General features: G+C 45.9%; 1 protein-coding gene and 1 long non-coding RNA gene across 3 annotated transcripts in view; one reads left to right on the top strand and one right to left on the bottom strand.

The window, feature by feature from the left end:
• PBX3 (PBX homeobox 3) overlaps positions 1 to 22,616 on the top strand; it is a 144,725-nt gene that overhangs the window by 1,627 nt on the left and 120,482 nt on the right. For both annotated transcript variants that reach the window (XM_081967294.1, XM_081967295.1), the window contains exon 2: positions 998 to 1,071. In XM_081967294.1, coding sequence (XP_081823420.1) covers positions 998 to 1,071 — 74 coding nt within the window. The remainder of the gene's footprint in view (positions 1 to 997; positions 1,072 to 22,616) is intronic.
• Positions 1 to 22,616, bottom strand: part of LOC309399485 — a 338,217-nt gene that overhangs the window by 265,171 nt on the left and 50,430 nt on the right. The gene's annotated exons all lie outside the window — the stretch shown is intronic.

Raw genomic sequence — 22,616 nt, 5'->3', positions numbered from 1 at the left:
GTGTATGTGTGTGGATTGACGGCAACTCCAAAGTTTGTCGAAGGAATGGGGTGAGATTCTGTCCGTCTGTTTGTTCAAATGATCTCAGAATTTGTTTGTTAGTTTATGGACGGAGTGCCTGGAGTTAAGCCGTAAGCATGGCTGCTCACAGTTCTTCCAAAGAGGTGGGGGAGGCGAGGAGAGGAAAAAAAATGAAGCCTGCTGGCCTCCCTCCCTCGGGGTCCTGGGCCTCCCCCAAACTCGTGTGTTTTCTTTAGAAAATTGGGAGGCTGGGAGAGGAGGCCTGTCTGGCTGGGTTCTTGCTATTCTCAAAAACCTGTCCCAGTCACTTCGGCCTCTGCTCTTCCACTTCTCTCCTTCCCAGAGGAGGGTTTTTTTTTTGGGGGGGGGGGTTGTGCTCTAAGTAAACATTGGCCTGCCAAGGAACATGAGAGAGGAGTGGGGGGCAGTGACATTTAATTAATTTATTTATTTGGAAACCCTTTTCACCAGGCTGCCCCGCCGAAGAAGCCCGGAGTTGAACTCTAGAAGTTCCTTCCCTTCCCATAAATCACGACTGCCGATGAAGAGTTGGCTTGACAAGCTGTGATTTATTTTCCCCGGGAAAGGGTTGGGGGGATATTTTCCAGGAGTGGCTTTGGATTCGGGGATTGGGGGGGGGGAGTTGAGAGACACCCCCCCAAAACTCTTAGGTTAGCCGTTCCTAGCGGCCTCTTCCCGTGTCCCTCGATTCTCACCTTTTCTGCTTCCTTCTTTAAACTTCTTCCACAATGGAGCTCTCTTTCAAGTGCCTCTTTTTAAAGGCAGAAAGGGGTGCCCTGCTTGTACTTAAAAAGACACACACACACACACACCCCTGTGCCCCAAAGTCTTAGGGCAAGGAAGGGTGGCCTCTTCGCCCCTCCGCTTGGGCTAATGCATCTTTCCTTCCCTTTTATCCTGGGTGCTTATTTTCCCTTCCTTTTCTCTCTCTCTCTCTCTCTCTCTCTCTTTGCAGAAAACACGCGCTCAATTGCCATAGGATGAAGCCCGCTTTGTTCAGTGTCCTGTGTGAGATCAAAGAGAAGACAGGTAGGAAGAGCGACCCAGCTTTTTGTGGTGGTGGTGGTGGTGGGGAAACAAACAAAAACGAAAAGCAAAAAAGCCTCGGCTGGCTCTGGGTACCCACATTCTGCCTCCCCCTCTTCCTTTCCCTCCCTGGATAAACAGGGCCAGTGACTTTCTCCCCCCCCCCCCCCGCCCCCCGGCCTCATCTCTGGGAGAAGCTGTGCTTGGCGCCGCAGCCATCTTTGATCTGTTCTCTCATTTGGTGTGGTGATCTTTTTAGGTCCTTTAGACATCCTTGCGAACTCATTTTGGCTTTCTTTTCACGCTCGGTTTTGTCCGGGAACCTGTTTGCGAAATGCAGTCAAAAATGGAAGTGTGCGTCGTTCCCCCCCCCCCCCTTCCTTAGCCTCCCTTTCTCCTCCCGATGGAAGTAACAGGGGAGCCAATTACAATTACAGAGAGTGACTGAGCTAGGAATTTGCCGGATCCCCTCTGGTGTTTTAATTTGTTGTGCTTGCCGGGCGAGAAGATCTCGCTGCAAAAAAAAAAAAAAAAAAAAAAGCACCTCCTGCCCCCGTTTCTTGGCTTGCTTCGGATTTTTTTTATTTTGTTTTCTAGGGGGGGGAAAAAAAAACTCCTGGTTCTTTCCAAAATGCTTTTAGAGGCTGCACGAATCAACTCCCAATTTTCTTTTTACAAAGGGGTGAATCAAAATAGTGATTTCATCACGCTGTCTGGGGGGGAGTTTTGATCTCCTCCCCCCCCCCCCCCAAATAGGAATGGGGGAAAAAAAGAGATTCTTGTCTGAAAGTCTAAGGTTGATAAAAGCAGGGGACCAAAAAACCAAGATTTTATTTGCAGGGCAATTTAAGAGCTGGAAAAAAAAAAAGGTTTTCATAGCAGGAGTTGTCTGCCGTAACTTTGTTTTGAAGCCGTATTTTCATCCTTCCGACTGCCGAGAGTTGGACTCTTACAGTTATAAGTTGCTCCTTCTAAGGGGCGAAGTAGCAACACTTGGCATCCCTGCGGGGACCTGTGTGTTGTTTGTGTATTTTAAAAAAAATTCTATTAACTTCCTCGGAGGGCGTAACTCCAGGTTTGTTCGGCATTGTCTCGGTTGGCATGACGAAAGTCGGGGCATTCATGAATGTGTGAAATTTAAGGGAAGAGGAGAAGCAGAACACCATGAATGCCTAACATTTGGGTCTTTAGAAAACCCACCTGAGCAGAAAAAAAATACAGGGCCAGTGTTGGTTTTTTGCTGGAGCGTCTAGGCGGGTACGCTTGCCAAAGCTATATTAATTTTTCTGCGAGTTTACCTATTGTTGTTGTTTTCTCTTTAAATCAAACCCCGGAGAAGTTGATAAACTGTTTTCTAATACAGTACATTATGTGCTGATAATGGAGCTTTTTGTCATCTTTGTATTACCTTGTGCCTCGAGTTAGCATTGTGGTGTGCTGGGAGATAGATAGATAGATAGATAGATAGATAGATAGATAGATAGATAGATAGATAGATAGATAGATAGATAGATAGATAGATAGATAGATGATAGATAGATAGATAGATAGATAGATAGATAGATAGATAGATAGATGATAGATAGATAGATAGATAGATAGATAGATAGATAGATAGATAGAGAGTGTCAAATGGAAAGAAAAGGTGGAGATTGATCTAAAGGGATCCTGGCTGGAATTGAAACCGAGCCAGTGAAAAATTCTGTGACGTCCCAGTTATGTTTCGACCGGTGCTAAAAGGAATCCATCCTGTCTCCTAATTCCAGCCTCTGCCCTGGCAATATATTTACTGCCAGTAATGCCAGCTGATCCTACCCAAGCTGAACGTGGGGATGGCACGCTGGTGTTTCCAAGCCCACCTTCCAAATTTTTGGAGCTGGGGAAACGAGAAAGGTTAGGGGTATTTTAGACCCTGGTATGTTTACCCTCCTTTTTCTATTCGACACCCTTCTCTCATTTTGCTTGTTCCTACTTTTTTTCCGGCTCTGAGTCATTTGCACCAGAAACATTCCTTCCAACTCGGCTCCCTCTCGCTGAATATCTCCTTTGCCAGTGGTTTAAAACTCGGCTGGGTGGGAAGGAAGCGACTGGAGCTGGCGATGCCAACCGAGAGAGACACGTTGGCCCTTTTTAAGCAGCAAAGGGGAAAACATCCCAGAACGGGGCTTGAGCAATTTCAGAAAGTTGGGAATGTGAGTATTGATACCCTTAAGGGGGGTAGTGGGGAAAAATGAAAGCCTCGCCTCACCTCTGTGGAATATTGACAGGTTTATTTGAATGGGTGGCCCCAGGGTGAAGCACCCTTTAGTTAGGAAGTTGTTATTTTTGCATGCTTTGTATTGCATGAGATTATACTTCTTTTCCCTCCTTCCTTCTGCATGAGTAGAGAGAACTCTCCCTTTCTGCTTTCCCTTGCTCAGTTTTTAAAACTTCCTTCCCTTTTTCTTTCCTTCCTTCCTTCCTTCCTTCCTTCCTTCTTTCCTATATTCTCCATATTTCCTCCCTCCCTTTCTCCCCTTCCTTCTTACCTTCCTTCCTTCCTTTCCGCCCTCCCTCCTTTTCTACTTCCTTCCTTCCCTCCTTCCTTTTCTCCTTCCTTCCTTTTCCCTCCCTCCCTCCCTTCCTTCCTATATTCTCCATATTTCCTCCCTCCCTTTCTCTCCCTTCTTTCCTTCCCTCCCTCTCTCCTTTTCTCTTTCCTTCCTTCCTTCTCCATATTTCCTCCCTCCCTTTCTCCTTCCTTCCTTTCTTTTCCCTTCTTTCCTTCCTTCCTAAATTCTCCATATTTCCTCCCTCCCTTTCTCTCCTTCCTTCCCTCCCTCCTTTTCTCTTTCCTTCCTTCCTTCTCCATATTTCCTCCCTCTCTTTCTCCTTCCTTTCTTTCTTTTCCCTTCTTTCCTTCCTTCCTAAATTCTCCATATTTCCTCCCTCCCTTTCTCTCCTTCCTTCCTTCTCTCTCTCTCTCTCTCTCTCTCTTTATTTCTCAGTTGAACCTGGTCATCATCCTATGCAATCACCTTCCTCCTCCCCCTGCCCCCAACCCCCAGGAAGAAAAAAAATAGTTTTTGAGATTATTGATAAAATAACAGGAGGCCGCTTTTAACTGCATGCAAAGGCTAGACGGGAGTGTAAACGTTGGAAATACGAGGGGCGGTAAAATAATTGGCACCTGTAAGTGTAATTTTAGATTTATTTATTTAGACAGAGGTGGACCTGATACGGCGGGTTGCCTTGAGTTGAAAAACATGCTGTTTCGTTTGGGAATGCTTTAGGAGTTCTACGGAGCCCATGTTCTCTAGACTGTCCCCAAAATACAATATTTTGTAAATGGAGTATTTGTTTGTTGAAGAACTCTTGAGTTAGGCGGAGAAGTTCCCTTCGTTGGAATCTCCAGAATTTTAAATTTGCACCCATGACTCTATTTATAACAACGTGGTTTTTTTGGTAAAAGTTTCTAAGCCCTACTTTTATAAAGGTGTTTATTCCCCCCCCCCCCAAATACTGGAAGCTTAGCAGGGAAGGGAAGATCTGTTCTGTCCTGAGAATTAGCATGTTGGTTCCAAATGACATCTGTTGAGAGGAAAAAGTTTATTCTGTAACAACAACAATAATAATTTTATAAGATACACGAACAAATTGCAGCTTCCTGCAATAACACCAGCGGAACTGCAAAAAGCTGCGCTATTCGGAACATCATACATCTTAAGAAGGTACTTGGTTGATACGTAGGACGCTGGCAGCAACCCATATCAACCATTAGCACCAGTCAGTGGTATTTGTGATGCATTTTTGACCGAGTTTCATGTATAAAGTATAATAATAATAATAGGTTTGGGCTGTTATTGTGCCGGAACTTTTCCGATTAGGATATTCTCTTCTAAATGGCTCTCCTTTGCGCGTTGCTGGATGGCGGTGGTGTCTTTTTCCGCGTGCCTCCTTTGGCTTCCATTCTTCTTCTTAAGGACTTTCCCCCTGTTCTTCATCCCATCTCTCCCCTCGGCTGAAATGGCACGCGTTTATAACAGACCGAAAAGCGTTTGCCGTTTGTGTTTCACGAACGCTCGAACGCTCTTTGCAAAATCCTGCTCGGCCGCTGAAGTTTCTTTTTCATTTTTGCACAAGTTTGGTGTGTGCCTCTGAACACACCAGCTTGAGCTGGAAGCTGGGCATTGTCTCCTTTAAGGACCTCTGAGATGACAGCTGCCAACAAAAAACAAAACAAAACCAACCCGCTAATTGAAAGCCAGCGCAAGTCTTAAATGGCTTTAATTCACTGGAAAGTCCTAATGATATACATAATGCCTTGCTAGAGTTGTGTAGCCTTTGTGAGGCTTTAGAAGCTGGGGACTGACTTGGAAGGATTGTAAAAATTAATGAACTTCGGAGGAGGAGGAGGAGCAGGGAGGAAGGTGCCTGGAATTGCAGTCTATTTCTAGGTTTTAAAAATAAATAAATCAAGTTTTTGTTCTGGGAAAATTGAGTTTTTTTTGTTTCGCCTCCCGAAGTTGTGGGTGTTCCTGGAGGTTTTTAAGAAGTCACTGGACAGCCCCTTGTCTGGAATGGTATATAGGTTCTCCTGCTTGATCAGGGGGTTGGACTAGAAGACCTCCGAGGCCCCTTCTCCACTCGGCTTGTTGGGAATTCACGTCCAGATGTAGAAGGGGGGGGGAACCCCACTGTCTTGTTCCTCCTCTGCACTCAGACTGTTTTCTTGGGCTGAGAAAATGAAGGACCGAATTAAACCACTTTGCAGGGTCTTCTATAGGTAGTAATCCTCAACTTATTCCTAACCTTCTGCTCGACATTCGGAGCCTGTTCCTCGACTCACTCTTGAAGTGCCAGGCTTAAATCCTTCTTCTCCAACCTTCATTGGGCCAGTTTCCATGACCCCTCTGGTATTGCCAGACACAGCCAAGCCTTAATTGTTCCTTCTCTGCAGAAAAGATGGGGGGAAACTAAATCACCTCCCCCCGCCCCAAGGAAATCTTTGTTGGCGATTCCACCGAGAGAAGAAACGGACTGCATGGGAAGTCCCCCCCCCCCCCGGTCTCTCTCTCTACGCCCGCCGACTAAGGCCGACACCAGTTGTTGGCAAACGAGGCTCTTTTGGCAGTAAAAATAAAACAACCGAAAGAGACAAGCTTTTTGGAAAGTTGCCTGTTTTTAAAACAAAAACCAATGGTTGGAACGCTCGGTTTAAAAGTAAATAGACTGTGACATATTGTGCAGCTGGTTTTAAAGAGATTTGTGTGTGTGTGTCCGTCTGTACGTTCTGAATAGTCATCAGTCTGGCTCAAGGGTGTCTCTCTGTGTGTCTGTGCTAGGCTTCAAGAACGGAGCAAAATTGGGTGCTTTTGAAATATCCCCGGGTCTCGTGATTCTTTTTCTCCTAAAAAAATCCTCGCGGAAAGAGAAATGATTCAGTCTGAATTTAGCAATAGACTCCCGGGGTCTTTCTCTGTGTGTGTGTGTGTTTGTGCCCCTGATGAGGAAGGAGGCGGGGGGGGGGAACTCGTAAACATTTGCGCTTTCCCAATTGTTGCTTCCTTTTCTCAAAAGGTCTAAAGACTCATTTTGAAGATGTTTGAAGGGGTTTCTTGGTTGTATTTGTGCCTCGCAAGCCCCCGTCAGCTACTAACCTCAGGATTGCACACCACCCTTGTGAATCAGGTGTGAACGTGTTGATGGTGATTGCTCGTTACACAAAAGCTTCTTCTGCAGCTCACCTTCCTCTTGTGCGGCTCCTTCTTGATGGCCAAAGATCTGACCGTTGTGTGGTCGCAGATACAAAACAAGCATCCCTTTGATTATCCCTCCTAGCCATCAACCCAGCTTGTCAACTCCTGGTCTCTCCTTCTCCCTTCTGCTTTTTTTTTCTACTATTATCATTATTATTATTTAAAAGAAAGAGGCTTCATTCGCAGCTCGGCTTGGGAATCAGCCTCGCATATTTTAAAATATATTAAAGCGGGGCGACAGGCCGTCCTTGGGTCTATTTATGCGTTGCTGAGTTCTAGCGCCAGCCTTCTTTCGCATCTAATCAGGAATGAGTTAAAGGCCGGTGTTGGGGAGATCTCTGAGTTGCCGTGCTGTATTATATCTATCTATCTATCTATCTATCTATCTATCTATCTATCTATCTATCTATCTATCTATCTATATATATATAGATTCGTCAATTTTTGACCACACTCAACGAGAGGCGTCTGTTACATGATCTCGTCTCTTAGTTTTAACTGCGTCGGGAGTCGGTTGTGGGGAAGCATTTGCCGGTGTTGTGTTGGTGTGTGCGTTTTTTGTGTGTGTGTGTGTTTTCTTTGCAAAAGACAAAATTAGGGATGCAAACTTTGGGATTTCCGAAAGGACTTTGCGTGATGACTTTCTCCTCCTCGTGGATTGTTTATCTCTATATGGTTAGTTTGGTTCTGGAGCCTGGGCAGTCCGAATGTTTGGGAAGAAACCAGAGAGGATGTGAATTTGGACCTTCGTGGCTCCTCCTTCGTTTCCCTCCCTTGTGGATCGGGCTAGGAAATGAGGTTGTCTCTGTGAATTGATGGAGGAAGATGAATATGTGAGTGTAGGTCCTCTCTTTCGCCCCTCCACCCTCAGCTGCTCCAGCAGACACGTTGAATGGCGTTCACTGCTCAGGATAGCAATATATACCGCTTTTCAGGGCTTTTACAACCCTCTCTAAGCGGTTTACACAGTCAGCCTCTTGCCCTACCACCCCAACAATCTGGGTCCTCATTTTACCCACCTCGGATGGATGGAAGGCTGAGTCAAGCTTGAGCCTGGTGAGATTTGAACTGGCAAACTGCATGATACCGGCTCATGACAGGCTAAAACCTGCTCGGTGCTCTCTTTAAAACCCTGCCAGGCTGATCTTTGGTCCTGTTTTTAGTTTCCTCAGATTGGCCCTTTGTATCAGTGGTGGGATTCAATCTTTTTTACTACTGGTTCTGTGGGCGTGGCTTGGTGGGCATGGCAGGGGAAGGATACTGTGAAATCCCCATTCCCTCCCCACTCCAGGGGAAGGATACTGTAAAATCCCCATTCCTTCCTCACTCCAGGGAAAGGATACTGTAAAATTCCCACTCCCTCCTCACTCCAGGGAAAGGATACTGTAAAATCCCCATTCCCTCCTCACTCCAGGGAAAGGATACTGTAAAATTCCCATTCCTTCCTCACTCCAGGGAAAGGATACTGTAAAATTCCCATTCCTTCCTCACTCCAGGGAAAGGATACTGTAAAATCCCCATTCCCTCCTCACTCCAGGGAAAGGATACTGTAAAATCCCCATTCCCTCCTCACTCCAGGGAAAGGATACTGTAAAATCCCCATTCCCTCCTCACTCCAGGGAAAGGATACTGTAAAATTCCCATTCCTTCCTCACTCCAGGGAAAGGATACTGTAAAATCCCCATTCCCTCCTCACTCCAGGGAAAGGATACTGTAAAATCCCCATTCCTTCCTCACTCCAGGGAAAGGATACTGTAAAATTCCCATTCCTTCCTCACTCCAGGGAAAGGATACTGTAAAATCCCCATTCCCTCCTCACTCCAGGGAAAGGATACTGTAAAATCCCCATTCCCTCCTCACTCCAGGGAAAGGATACTGTAAAATTCCCACTCCCTCCTCACTCCAGGGAAAGGATACTGTAAAATCCCCATTCCCTCCTCACTCCAGGGAAAGGATACTGTAAAATCCCCATTCCCTCCTCACTCCAAGGGAAGGATACTGCAAAATCTCAATTCTGATCAGCTGGGACTCGGGAGGCAGATAAGGGCTGGGGGCGGGGCCAGCCAGAGGTAGTATTTACTGGTTCTCAGAACTACTCAAAATTTCTCCTACCGGTTTTCCAGAACTGGTCAGAACCTGCTGAATTTCACTCTTGTATCCCTTAGAGAACAGAGAAAAAGTGAAACTGGATGTGCAAATCCGAACAGATTTTTCTCTTTGCTTGGGGAAATTCACAAAGGGCCTTTCTTAGAAATAACTAGCTTGGCCAAAGAATCAGTCTGTGAAAATTTCAACTTTTGGTTGAGTGGGGGGATGTAGGGGGGGGGGGTGTCAGGAACGTCAAGGTGGCAAGGGAGCTGGGCTGTAGCCGACCTTTAAGATGGCTTCTTAAAGACTTGGTTTATTTATTTATATGTATCCTGCATTTATTATTTTAGCAAACAAGGTGAGGTGCCAAGCATAATCAATACTTCTTCTTCCTCCTGTTTTTCTCACATCAAGTGTTGAGTTGGGCAGAGAGAGAGAGAGAGAGAGGGACCAGCCCAAATTCACTCAGCTGGCTTTCATGGGTGAGGCAGGGCTAGAACTCGCTGTCGCCTGGTGATTGGCCCAAAGCCATCCAACTGACTATCATTGCTAAGACAGAACTAGAACTCCCAGTGACTGGCCCAAAGTCACCTAGCCAGCTTTCGTGCCTAAAGTGGCATTATAATTTACCGTCTCTTGGTGATTGGCCCAAAATCACCCATCTGACTTTCATTGCTAAGAAGGAACTAGAACTCCCTCTTGCCCGGTGATTGACCCAAAGCCATCCGGCTGAATTTCATTGCTAAGAAAGGACTACAACTCCCATTGACTGGCCCAAAGTCACCTAGCCAACTTTCGTGCCTAAGGCGGGATTATAATTCACCGTCTCCTGGTGATTGGCCCAAAGTCACCCAGCTGACTTTGATTGCTAAGACAGAACTAGAACTTGCTGATGCCTGGTTTCTAGCCTGGTGCTTTCACCACTAGGCCAAACTAGCTCTATTATGCAACCCCTTGGAATATACAGCAGTGTGTGTGTGTGTGTGGTGTGTGTTTACTGGATTCCTTTGGGCTTTAGGATGAGTGTTGACTCCTGCAGTACTTATTCTACGTACGCAGGTTTCACAGTTCATGCATAACCTACCCAATCCTTGTTAATATCTACCCACCATCTTGTACCAATCTTGGCTTACCAGGCATAGAGCTACCTATGTTTAATGCAGAGCAGGGATATTACTTCTATAGGTTAGTTTGGGATGACTTTGGAGTAGTTGGGTATGTTCCTTCCCAGCCAGGAACATCCGTTGTCAACTTTTGTCTGCTTCTAACAAACGTGGGCGGTCCTTCTTTCATACTGTCAATCTTCATCCAGCAGGTGGTTACGTCCTCTGAGCCGCAGGAGAGGGGCAGGGTTCTTTTGTGTGTGTGTGTGTGTGTGTGTGTGTGTGTGTGTGTGTGAGAGAGAGAGAGAGAGAGAGAGAGAGAGAGAGAGGAAATGAGAGAGAGATAGGGAGGGAGGGAAAAAGAAAGAAAGAAGGAGGGAGAAAGAGAAAATAAGAGAGAGATAGGGAGGGAGAAAGAGAATGAGAAAGAGGGAGGGAGAAAGAAAATAAGAGAGAGATAGGGAGAAAGAATGAGAAAGAGGGAGGGAGAAAGAAAATAAGAGAGAGATAGGAAGGAGAAAGAGAATGAGAAAGTGGGAGGGAGAAATAAAATAAGAGAGAGATAGGGAGGGAGAAAGAGGGAGGGAGAAAGAGAAGATAAGAGAGAGACAGGGAGGGAGAAACAGAATGAGAAAGAGGGAGGGAGAAAGAAAATAAGAGAGATAGGGAGGGAGAAAGAGAATGAGAAAGAGGGAGGGAGAAAGAAAATAAGAGAGATAGGGAGGGAGAAAGAGAGAATGAGATAGAGGGAGGGAAAAGGAAAATAAAAGAGAGAGAGGGAGGGAGAAATAATGAGGAAAGAGAGAGGGAAGGAGGGAGAAAGAGACAATGAAAGAGAGGGAGAGCATCATATAAGAGTGTTAAATAGATTTCCCCCCTTGCTTTATTTGCTTTTATTTTTTTAATTTTGAGAAAACCCTCCTTTTCGATTCTGAGCCCGGGGCAGCCCGCAGAAAACTCTTCTGCCGGTGGTTGGTTGTTGTTGTTGTTTTTTGGGGGTATGTTTGTTCGTTTGTTTCTTTGTGTTTTTTTCTCTCCCTCTTTCCTCCCAAATTAAGATTCTGCGCGGGCCTTTACAGATGCTGCTAACTTTGGGCAATTATCATTTTGTTTGGTGAAAAGTAGTAAAACAGTGTGCGGTAAAAGTGTTTAGAGGGAGAAGGGATAGATAAATGGGGCAGTTTTGCAATGCAAAATGGTTTGCGGTGTGTGTGTGTGTGTGTGTGTGTATTGGGGAGGGGTGGGTGGGAGAAAGATTTCTTGGCTGTTGCTGAACTGTTATTGTGAAGCTTAGAACAGATTTCTCTCCCCCCCCCCATTGCTAATGCCCTAGAAGTATTAATTCACTTTGATATGCTAATTAGAGGGCATTATGCAAGAAATGAGATTAAGTGGCAGCAGGAAACCATTTGCCTGTCACTAAATTGAGAGTGTTACCATCAGGAGGAGCTTTGTATATATCTGCATTTTCTCCCTCTCTCTCTCTCTCTCCTTCCCTCCCCCCATCCCAGTTTTTTCTTGCTTTTGCATATAAATAAAATTGATTGAAGGGTCTAGAGAAGCTTCTGGAACATCCGCGCGGCTCCTTCTCCTTTCTTTTTTCCTCGCCTTCCTCGCCTTTTATGATTATTTAAACTTCATGTTAAGGAGACTTTCCCTGAATATTAATTGATCTAATGGGAAACGAACCTTTTGTGTTCGCCTGGCGGCAACAGACAGACAGAAAAGAGAGACGCTGTCCTGCAACGTTTCCCCCTCCCCAACCCCTCCCCCCCCTGTTCTTTTCATCCAGAGCGTCCCAGGGCTGGATGAAAACAAAAATCAATCAGAATAGAGCTAGAAGGGACCTTGGAGGTCTTCTACTCCAACCCCTTGCTCAAGCAGGGGACTCTACACCACTTCAGACAAATGGTTATCCCAACATCTTCTTACAAAGTTCCAGTGTTCACACAAAGACCAGCTGGCGCACCAGAACCCAGAAAATCATTTTCCCAGTGCACACATGCGCTCACACTCCCATTTTGGCCCTCGGCACCAAAAAGTTTCGCCAACACTGGTATAAGGTGTCCTGTTCAAAGCAGGGGGTTGGACTAGAAGACCTCCAAGGTCCCTTCCAGTTCTGTTATTCTGTATCTCACTTTTCCCCTGCTGAAAGGGTACCAGAGCGAGCGCATGTAGAAATTCCCCACTTCTGATTCAAGCTCATGGAAGAAGGCCTGTTTTATCCTGGAGGTACAACGCCCGAAAATAAGAATTTGAGCATAAGAAACATGCTTTTTTTTTTCACCCACAAAGAAAACACCTGGCTTTTTTTTTTTTTCTGGGCCTAAATTCTTACTTTTCTGAACAAAACCGCACAACACCGAACAGAGTGGTTCTCTTTTGATATCGAGCGGATTTCCACGCGACGAAATTGGTTCGTTGGCGGGCGGATGTGCTGGGCCGTTTATTGCTTGTTCAACAAATTCCAGCTGTCTAAAGAACTGGGCTTGACATGATATGTGTGAAGCCATTCCACACCAGCCATTTTTCCTAAGAAGCCAGGTGGGGGAAATAAATTTCAGCACTACGGAGAGCTCCGGGAGAGCCACTTGGCCTGGGGATGTCTTAGGACAGGAGCGAATCGGGAGGCGTACCCCTCTTTGCTAAACCGGGCGGAGGTGGGGCCAGCGCATCCGGCCCACGGGCCACGAGTTTGACACCCCTCTTTTTGGATGACCTTTCAAGCCACTTCTTCATATCTTCTCCAGGAAATAAAACTTTTAGAGATGGGAGTGGGCTTTAGCAGATGGCGCATCAGCCCACCTTTCTGAGTGGGAACGGGAAATCAAGAAACGTCAGGCTGGTAGGCTAGACTGGTGAGGCAGAAAGCCCCCCCCCCCCAGGTGAAGGCAGGAGACATTATCACACCTGCCGTCCCAGAAAACAAGGCCAAAATTCAACTTTATCTTCACACGTAGTCCTTGGCTTAAAACCACTCATTTAGGAACTGCTCGAAGTGACAACGGCAGTGGGGGGGGGGGGGGGGGAAAGCCTTAGGACTTGTGACCATTGCAGTGTCCCGATGTGTGTGTCACATGACCCGCTTTTGCGACCTTCTGATGAGGAAAGTCAATTCGCTTAATGACCGTGTTATTAATTTGACCACTGCCATGTTTCACAACTGTGGCAAGATAATGGGGCAAAAGTCTTGCATTAGCAACAGACATTTTGGGTTCTGTTGTGGTCATAAGTCAGCCAAGTAGTGCAAGTAGTGTGTGTGTGTGTGTGTGTGTGTGTGTGTGAGAGAGAGAGAGAGAGAGAGAGAGGATAGATAAAGATAGATAAATGAAAAAGATAGATAGACAGCCAGACAGAGATAGGTACAGAGAGATAGGTAGGTAGCTATGTAGATGGATGGATAGATAGATAGAAAGATAGAAAGATGTAGCTATATAGAAAGATGTAGGTAGGTAGGTAGGTAGGTAGGTAGGTAGGTAGGTAGGTAGGTAGGATAGATGATAGTATAGATGAAAAATAGATATGGATGGATGGATGGATGGATAGATGGATAGATAGATAGATAGATAGATAGATAGATAGATAGATAGATAGATGATAGATAGATAGATAGATAGATAGATAGATAGATAGATAGATAGATAGATGATAGATAGATAGATAGGATAGATAAAAAATAGAATAGATGAAAAATATGGATGGATGGATGGATGGATGGATGGATAGAGGTGATAGATGATAGATGGGATAGATAAAAGATAGAATAGATGAAAAATATGGTTGGATGGATAGATAGATAGGATAGATAAAAGATAGAATAGATGAAAAATATGGATGGATGGATGGATGGATGGATGGATGGATGGATAGATAGATAGATAGATAGGATAGATAAAAGATAGAATAGATGAAAAATATGGATGGATGGATGGATGGATGGATGGATGGATGGATAGAGGTGATAGATGATAGATGGGATAGATAAAAGATAGATGAAAAATATGGTTGGATGGATAGATAGATAGGATAGATAAAAGATAGAATAGATGAAAAATATGGATGGATGGATGGATGGATGGATGGATGGATGGATGGATGGATGGATGGATAGAGGTGATAGATGATAGATAGGATAGATAAAAGATAGAATAGATGAAAAATATGGTTGGATGGATAGATAGATAGGATAGATAAAAGATAGAATAGATGAAAAATATGGATGGATGGATGGATGGATGGATGGATGGATGGATGGATGGATGGATGGATAGATAGATAGGATAGATGAAAGAGAGAATAGATGAAAAATATGGATGGATAGATAGATGATAGAGATAAGCAGACAGGCACATACACACAAACATCAACATACACACACTATAGGTACTTCTCTTGCTATGAATTAAATGCACACAGGGAGGAAAGCTAGCTTTGTGCGTCTGGTGATGGCCCCAAGGCGCTTGACTTGAAGTACCTGTTAGGAATTGGGAATCTTTTAATTCAGGCTCTATCTGCCCCATTGGTGAATGCCTCCTTCGTGTAATTTAATTTTTAATTTAATTCAGCATGATGCTTTAATTCTAGTTCCGCCCCATTTGCGCGAAGGGCTTCCTGAGTTGACTTCCCAGTGACGATGTGCCCCGTAAATTGAATCAGGATATATTTCTGGTTATGCTTTCTGGTCCTTTGCGTTTAATGACGTCGCCCAACCTGTAGGCACCTTGCCTTGCTCCGAGGAGCGATCGGTAATAAAAATTATGCTTTCACATGTAATTGAGGGAAGGGGAAGGACCTTTCCTGCTGCTTTTTTTCTTCGGCTGGGCCAAGGACGATGTTTGCAAACTTGGCGGTTGCGAGCATGAATTGGAGGCGTTGTCAGTTCTCTTCCTTGAGTCTTTCTGCTCCCTGGTTGACCAGCGGTGGCTCAGGACCACGGACAGCACCCTGGGCAGGCATGAAGTCCTCTTACCTTCGTTACCGGTTCAGAATGAGCGGAACGTCCATGATGACATCTGGGCGGGTAGGTGGAGCCTCCCGCTGCCGATTTTCCCGAACTGGGGCGAATCAGCATAACACCACCTCTGACTCCGGGACCCTGGGAGCTGGTGAATTGTTTTAAGGGCGATTCAGGTTAACGTCAAGGTTCCAGATAGCATCCGAAATTCCTCTAGGTTCGCCATCACGGGTCTAGTGGTTAAGGTGCCAGGCTTGAAATTGGGAGATGGTGAGTTCTAGTACCACCTTAGTCATGAATGCCGGCTGGGTGGCTTTGGGCTGATCACTAGGAGCCTGGAAATTCTAGTCTCGCCTTAGCCATGAAAGCTGACTGGGTGACTTTGAGGCAATCACCAGGAGATTGGAAGTTCTAGTTCCAGCTGAAGCAGGAAAGCTGACTGGGTCAGCTGAGCCAATCACTAGGAGTCTGGAAGTTCTAGTCTCACCTTAGCCATGAAATATGGCTAGTTGACTTTGAGCCAATCACTAGGAGCCTGGAAATTCTAGTCTCACCTTAGCCATGAAATCTGGCTGGTTGACTTTGAGCCAATCACTAGGAGTCTGGAAATTCTAGTCTCACCTTGGCCATGAAATCTGGCTTGTTGACTTTGAGCCAATCACTAGGAGCCTGGAAATTCTAGTCTCACCTTAGCCATGAAATCTGGCTGGTTGACTTTGAGCCAATCACTAGGAGCCTGGAAATTCTAGTCTCACCTTAGCCATGAAATCTGGCTGGTTGACTTTGAGCCAATCACTAGGAGCCTGGAAATTCTAGTCTCACCTTAGCCATGAAATCTGGCTAGTTGACTTGCAGCCAATACCCAGGGGGATGGGGAGCTCTAGTCCCGCCTTAGGCAGGGAAGCCAGCCGTGTGACTTTGGGCCAATCACACCAGGAGGCAGGGAGCCCTAGTCCCGCCCTAGTCGTGAAAAACCAGCTTGGGCCGAAAGCCACGCTCCGAGAATCACCATGGATCCCAACCAGCTTGGGCTGTCCTTCATCCTAGGTTGGCCGAAGGGAATTTAGTTTTGAATTTAGTTCTCACCGGCTTCCCACTTGTTAAGATCCCTGACGTGTTATCAATAGGCTCCTTGGGAAGGTATCGACTGCCTCGGTCCTCGACCTTTTTGGATGTGGCTTACTCCGAGAATCGAACGGCTGAAAGTGAAATGATAGGTTGCATATACATAAATTCTGGGGGTGTCAGTGTATTACACGGACTAATTTCAGTTTACCAGGATTTATGGCGGAGAGGGTTCAATAAAGGAAATACGTCTTCCTTTCAGAATCTGGTGAGCCTAATAATATTGTAGTTGCTAGGGCTAAGGCCAATCAATTTTTTTTTTATTCCAAGGGTTGATTATCATAACAGCAGCTGTTTAATCACCCTGATTGTTAGGTAACTTTTCAATTGTCTCGTAAACATTTTGGGGAAGGAGGCGGCGGGGGGGGGCGCCACATCGGCTTGCCTGGGGCGGGGGGGGGGGGTAGAGTGCAGAATTCTAAGTGTCGCCCTCCTTAAAAACGGTATTATTATGTTAGGGCTGCCTTTTGGTGGGAGGCGGTGGCTCAGGGGCTAAGACCCTGAGCTTGTCGATCAGAAGGGGTTGGCAGTTTGGTGGTTCGAATCCGTAGCGCCGCGTAACGGAGTGAGCTCCCGTGACTTGTCCCAGCTTCTGCCAACCTAGCAGTTTGAAAGCAGGTAAAAAATGCAAGTAGAAAAATAGGAACCACCTTTGGTGGGAAGGGAACAGCGTTCAGTGCGCCTTCAGCGTTGAGTCATGCCGGCCACATGACCTGGTTTCGACACCATCTTCTTTTCCCTTTCTTTTCTCCCTCCCTCCCTTCTCTACTTTCTTCCTTCCTCTCTCCTTTCCCTTCCTTCTTCCCTTACCTCTCCCCTACTCTCTTCCTCTTCCCTTTCCTACCCTCTCTCCCTCCCTCTCTCTCTCTCTCTCTCTCTCTCCCCTTTCCATCTTCCTCTCCTCACCTCTATCTTCCTTCCCTCCTCTTCCTCTCCTCCTCTCTTCCTTTCTTTTTCTATTGTTGTAGGTGTCTCTTCCAGCTCTTAATTTTTATTTTCTTGGGGTGGAATTGGGTATGGGACATTTTTGGAGCTGCTGGAAGGATTGTGTTGTAAACAGCAGGTAAGGGTCTGTGTCATATCCTCCACCCCTTCCCCCCCCCCAACGGGTTTGGGGAAGGGGTCAAAGACGCCTTCTCCATTAAGATTCTCTCTTTTCATTTCTGCAACCAGATAAGTATATACAGATATACATATTTTTGTATGTGCTATCCGGTTGCTCCTCAACAAATTAGATTTCTTCCTTAACCTTCTAGATAAGTTACATTTCTGCCTGGATATTTTGATGAGCCCAAGACACATTTACGGTTCTTTCTGTAGCATCTTAGGGTTGAATTTTGTTCCTGAAAACGGCTGGAGAATCTCCTTTGCGTTAAACACCTGCAGACAAAACAGGAGTGTGTTGGGGGTTTTTTTTGTGTCTATCACACGTGAAGAGGAGGCAAGATAGCTGGCAGAGCCTTGTACTTGTCATTTGTAGTGATGTCACCTGTCTTGGCAATTGGCTGTGTTGTCACTTGACCTATTTCAGTTGTGTGTGTGTGTGTGTGTCCCCAATAGAAGAGAATATTTGTAGCTCAAGGTTGAACCTTTTGCGGAGCGAAGGACCTGTGCTCGTCAGCCGTTTGAGGGAGACTATAGTTCCCATCATCCAGGTTTACAGGCTGGCTGGGGCTGATAGGAAGTGTGGTCTAACATCCGGAGTGGGGAGGATTTGTAAATTCTCTTTTTTTTCCCCCGAAACAGTTCATTTTAGCCTGTCGGAATATTTAAGATTGGCTTCTGGGTTGAAGCAGAGAGATGGACATTATAGAGGGCATCTCTCTTGACTGGGGTGGGGGGCAAGTTGGTGGACATCTCCGTGCAATTTTGCTTAGCAACACCATGGAAATGGCTTGTTGTGGTCGTCTTCTAGGATGTGTCCTGGAATACTTTGACGGTCTCCTCGCCTATCGTCCTCACAACGGATGCTTCTTGCCTCTTCTTCTTCTTCTTCTTCTTCTTCTTCTTCTTCTTCTTCTTCTTCTTCTTCTTCTTCTTCTTCTTCTTCTTTTTGAGCGCTGTGAAGGTTGGGTTAATCTTGACTCCTGCCGGAAGGTGCCGTTTTCTTGGCAAGATTTTTGGGAGGTGTGGTGCCCTTCTTAGGACTGAGAAAGAGGGAGTGGCTCTGTGTTTCCCCCAGGGATGATCTCCATGCCCTGTCAGAGTTGGACCAGAAACATTCAAACGTTTGATGCCTTGAAAGTAGTTTGCAAACCAAGTTGTTGCTATTATTAAATCATTCGCTCCCAGACGTCTGTCATTCTGGCTACAACCATGTGTAATAAATTCTCTTCCTCTTCTTCTTCTTCCTCCTCCTCTTCTTCCTCTCCTCCAGATTTCCTTCTTTCTTTCTTTCCTTCTCTCTTCTTCTTCTTCTTCTCCTCCTCCTCCTCCTCCTCCTCCTCCTCCTCCTCCTCCTCCTCCTCCTCTTCCTCCTTTATCTTCCGGCTCTTCCTCCCCTTCCCATTCTCCTCCTTCTTTATCTTCCTCCTTTTCCTCCCTCTCTCCTCCTCCTCCTCCTTTGGGTAGATTAAAATGTCTGGGCAGATGTGTGTGTAAGAGAGCAAAACAGAAGCCAAGAAAATTGGGTTGGAGGTGGATCAAATGAACATCACTTTTGGATGTGAACTCAAGGGGTCTCTTTAGAAGACCCCTAGGTAAAATCTTATGGTCTCCGTGGAAACCTACGGAGACTGCAGAATCAGTCAAAAGGGTCCTTGTCGAAAGGTGGAAATTCAAATAGGATAGGATGATGTTCCTGAGACTTCACTCCATCTGAATAACTCTAATCAAATCGACGGTCCACCATGGGAGCTCCGGTCTTTTAACGGTCCTGCTGCTGCCTACTTAAAAGTACTATAACCACCCCTCACTTCCCTCCTTGTAAACTCCTCTGTGGAACCAACCCCTTCCTAGAGAGAACAATTGAGAATAGCATTGCTAGTTGCTCTCTTAGCGCTCCAGCAAGGGCCTGGCGGAGCAGAGCAGCGAGGATCAGCCGCCAGCCATCCCGTCGCTTCGGCACTCGGGAATGCTGAGCTTTGCAGCGCAGGAAGAATGGCAGGAGGCAAAGCTTAATTCTGTCCCTGCTTTTCCCAGGATTTGCACTGGATGAGAATGGAGGAGTTTTCAGTGGGAAGAGAAAAGAGGCCGTAATCGCGCCGCGCTTCTACGTATGCTTCTAATTGTTGATTTGGGGATTTTCTGATGAATATTGCTTTGCAAAACAGATGCTGTAGAAGTGGATACAATAAGGAGGGGAAATCTCTCTCTCCTCTCTCTCTCTCTCTCTGTGTCTCTCTCTCTCTGTCTCTCTCTTTTGGGCTGGGCCATACTTGGAGTGTTTTTTGTGGCCTTCTCATCCGTAGCTGGGAGCGGTTTGTGGGCCGCGTCCGTCCGTTCGTAATTGTTTTTCACACATAAGTTATGCAAATGAGCCTTTATGGCAACTGGCATAACAATTAGCATCCTCCAGCAATATTTTAGCAGGTTAATTGCAAAATTTCCAAATTGTACATCTGACTTGTTAATTAGGCATGACAGAGGTGGTAAAACAGTTATCTTCAGGCGGATGTCAGCCAGGGGCTGTTTCGAATGCAAAAAGCGGACGATTGATTAGATCGGAGAGCTTCAGACATGCTCCACATCTTCCCCCCTGAAAATCCACTGTACTAAACAGGCCGGGGCTCGCTGAGACGAATGAGTGGGGTTTCGAGCAGGCGACCGGGCCCCGATTGCAAGACCTGTGGTCTTGCATCAGCCGCACATTTAATGGCGGCGTCTTCTCGCTTGGATGACGCTAAATTTTGAGCCTTTTCCTAACGCCTTTTAAAAATGACAGTTCTCCTTTTTCCTAAAGGAAGGAGAACGAGACCGGTGCAGTGGGGTTGGAGGGTTTAAGGACCCTAATTTGATTTCAGGAGGCCTCATGGCACCGACCCAACTGCTATTCCAACCCAACTTTTCCGAAGAAGCAAGCCACGTTGCCTTTTTAGCAAGCCAGGTTTCCTCCTTGTAAACGGCCTTGTGAATGATCCACACCAGTGTCCACCCATCAGTGGGTCTCCTATCTGTGTGGCTATGTGACTCAGCTGGCTGTTTTTGTTTGTATGTTGTTTTAAATTTCCTGGAGGAAATCTGCTCAGGAAAAGCAAGAGAACCGAGTCGGTCCAGAAGGGGGTCACCTTCTGCGGTTGGGTGAGAAGAGGGCAAGACTGGGCCACAGTCTCCTCCTGGGTCCTCCACCCACTTGATAAGCGATGGCCTCTGGTAGCTTTAGGGAAGTCAATCAGATATTTTACGGCGTCGACAATGCTTGCCAGCACCAAGAATACTGTATGCATCAAATTAAGCTTGTGTGAAATTCGTGTTCCCCTTAACACATACCTTGGATAACCAATTTCGTTGTATTTAAGTACAATGACAATGAAGATTAAACTTACTTATACTTATACTTAATGCCAGGTAGCTCTTCATGCTGAAATCTTAAATTTCTTTCTTTCTCCCTCCCTCCCTCCCTCCCTCCCTCCTTCCCTTCCTTCCTTCCTTCCTTCCTTCCTTTTTCTCTCTCCCTCCCTTCCTTGCATCCTTCCTTCCTTGCTTTCTCTCTCTCTTTTTTTCTCTGTCTCTTTCTCTCTCTTCACTGTGTCTTTCTCTGTCTCTCTCTCTCTCTCTCTCTCTGTCTTTCTCCTTTTGTCTCTCTCTCTCTCTGTCTTTCTCCTTCTCTCTCTCTCTCTCTGTCTTTCTCCTTCTGTCTCTCTCTCTCTCTCTGTCTCTCTCTCTCATCCTTTCTGCATTTCTCCTCCTTCCTTGTGATTTAAAAAGCAGATGCGGTTGCGTGTCTTAACTGTCTTAATATTTTATTTCCCCCTCTCGTCCTCTTTATGATGTGCTTACCCAGGAAAGTGCAGTTTGTGATGGGTTGTCATCATTAATTTTGTCACGGGATAAAACCCTCATCCGCCCACTGGGCATTTTCCAAAAAAATTTTTTTATCATCTTTATTTTTATTTTAGACATACAAAATTAGCAGCCAACCCGCCCCCCGCCCCCTCTCCAAGCTCTTAAGATGTGTGGTATACAAATGTTGCTGGATATTTACCTTTATTGAAAGGCCACATAAATATCTCAGCCTCCATAAATTATGCAGCTGTGCTTGAGCGTTGCAGAGGCAGATAATAAATAGTTCCTGCTCAAGAATTCTTCACTTCTTCCCCTCCTTGTTTCTCTTTTCTGAACAAGGCTCTCGCCCTACCATACGTGAATGTAACAGTCTGACATTGAATCATCATCATCATCATCATCATCATGAACTAATAAATGGCAAAAGTCAGATTTCTTTGAATGTTGATGTTCTTTCTTACATCCCGCAACCTAGCAGACCTTAAACCCCATCAAACATCAGCTCCTGCCTATCGCAGGTTCTTGGGGAAGGTGAAGAAAAATGCCAAATTCGGTCTAAACACCTGGTCATGACGATCCTTGGACACCATGGCATTGACAAATCCCCCATCGGTCAATTGCAAAAAGGGCAGCTTGACTTGGAACAGCTGACATCCTGCAACGAGACATCTCGTATTCTTTTAAACAGCGACAACTGCCCATCCCAGGTGTTTCCTTCCTAAACATGTCCTAAATAAGTGGACGAAGTTGCCAAATCCTGACTGTTCCCCCTCCCTAAAATAATCACGTATAACCCACCGTGCTGTTCAATCCTACTCTAACCTCTCTCTCGCTTCTATTTTGGCTGAGAATATTCTGCCTCCGGTAAGAATATCCAGGTTCTCTCCCGCGAGAACAGAGGTGCTTGAAAAAGAAAGATGTCGAGAAGGTGTCGCCGCAGGAGAGACCTATTCTCCTTTCCCTCCCTTCTCTTTCTTTTTCGCTGTTTTTCCGTGCCAACCCTTTTCATCCGACGACGCAAATGTAATTCCTGCTTTCTCTGTTTTTTTTATTTATTTAATATCCACGTCTCTTAACACGAGAAGCAACAGCCCTCCCTCTGGGTCTTTCATCTGGCTTAAGAGAATAAGAAACTGCTTAATAAGACAGCCTGGAATGTTTTCTTCTCCACGGGAGGGTCTCTCCCCATCTCCCACCTACCCACGCCTTCTCCTCCTCCTCCTCCTCCTCCTCCTTAGCCTGCTAATAACTAAATACCTGCTATTGTTTAACCGTACATTCTGGGCGTGCAGAAAGACGGCGTTTTCTAGGTAATTTTGGAGAGTTGGGGGGGGGGGCTGTTTATAGATCTCTTCCCCCCATGTCATTAGTTGCAAATTTCTTGAGTTCTCCCCCCTCCCCTCGGGGAGAAAGGAGAGGGGGGTTTCTCCCCCACGCCCCAGAGGCGTGTGGGCAATTTTCCAATGAGGACGTGGGTCGGTGGGATGCCTTCCCTGAGACACAGTCGTACCTGGGTGGCCACTCTAGTGAGCTCCAAGGAAAGGAATTTAGGAAGATTGCAATTTTCAGGAAGCATCGCTTTCGGTTCGCGGCAGC

The sequence above is a fragment of the Natrix helvetica genome (assembly GCF_964273705.1).
Source record: "Natrix helvetica genome assembly, chromosome: 15".
NCBI classification, from domain to species: domain Eukaryota; kingdom Metazoa; phylum Chordata; class Lepidosauria; order Squamata; family Natricidae; genus Natrix; species Natrix helvetica.
Note: the sequence above shows the minus strand (reverse complement) of the source record. Positions and strands in the feature narration are given on the sequence as shown.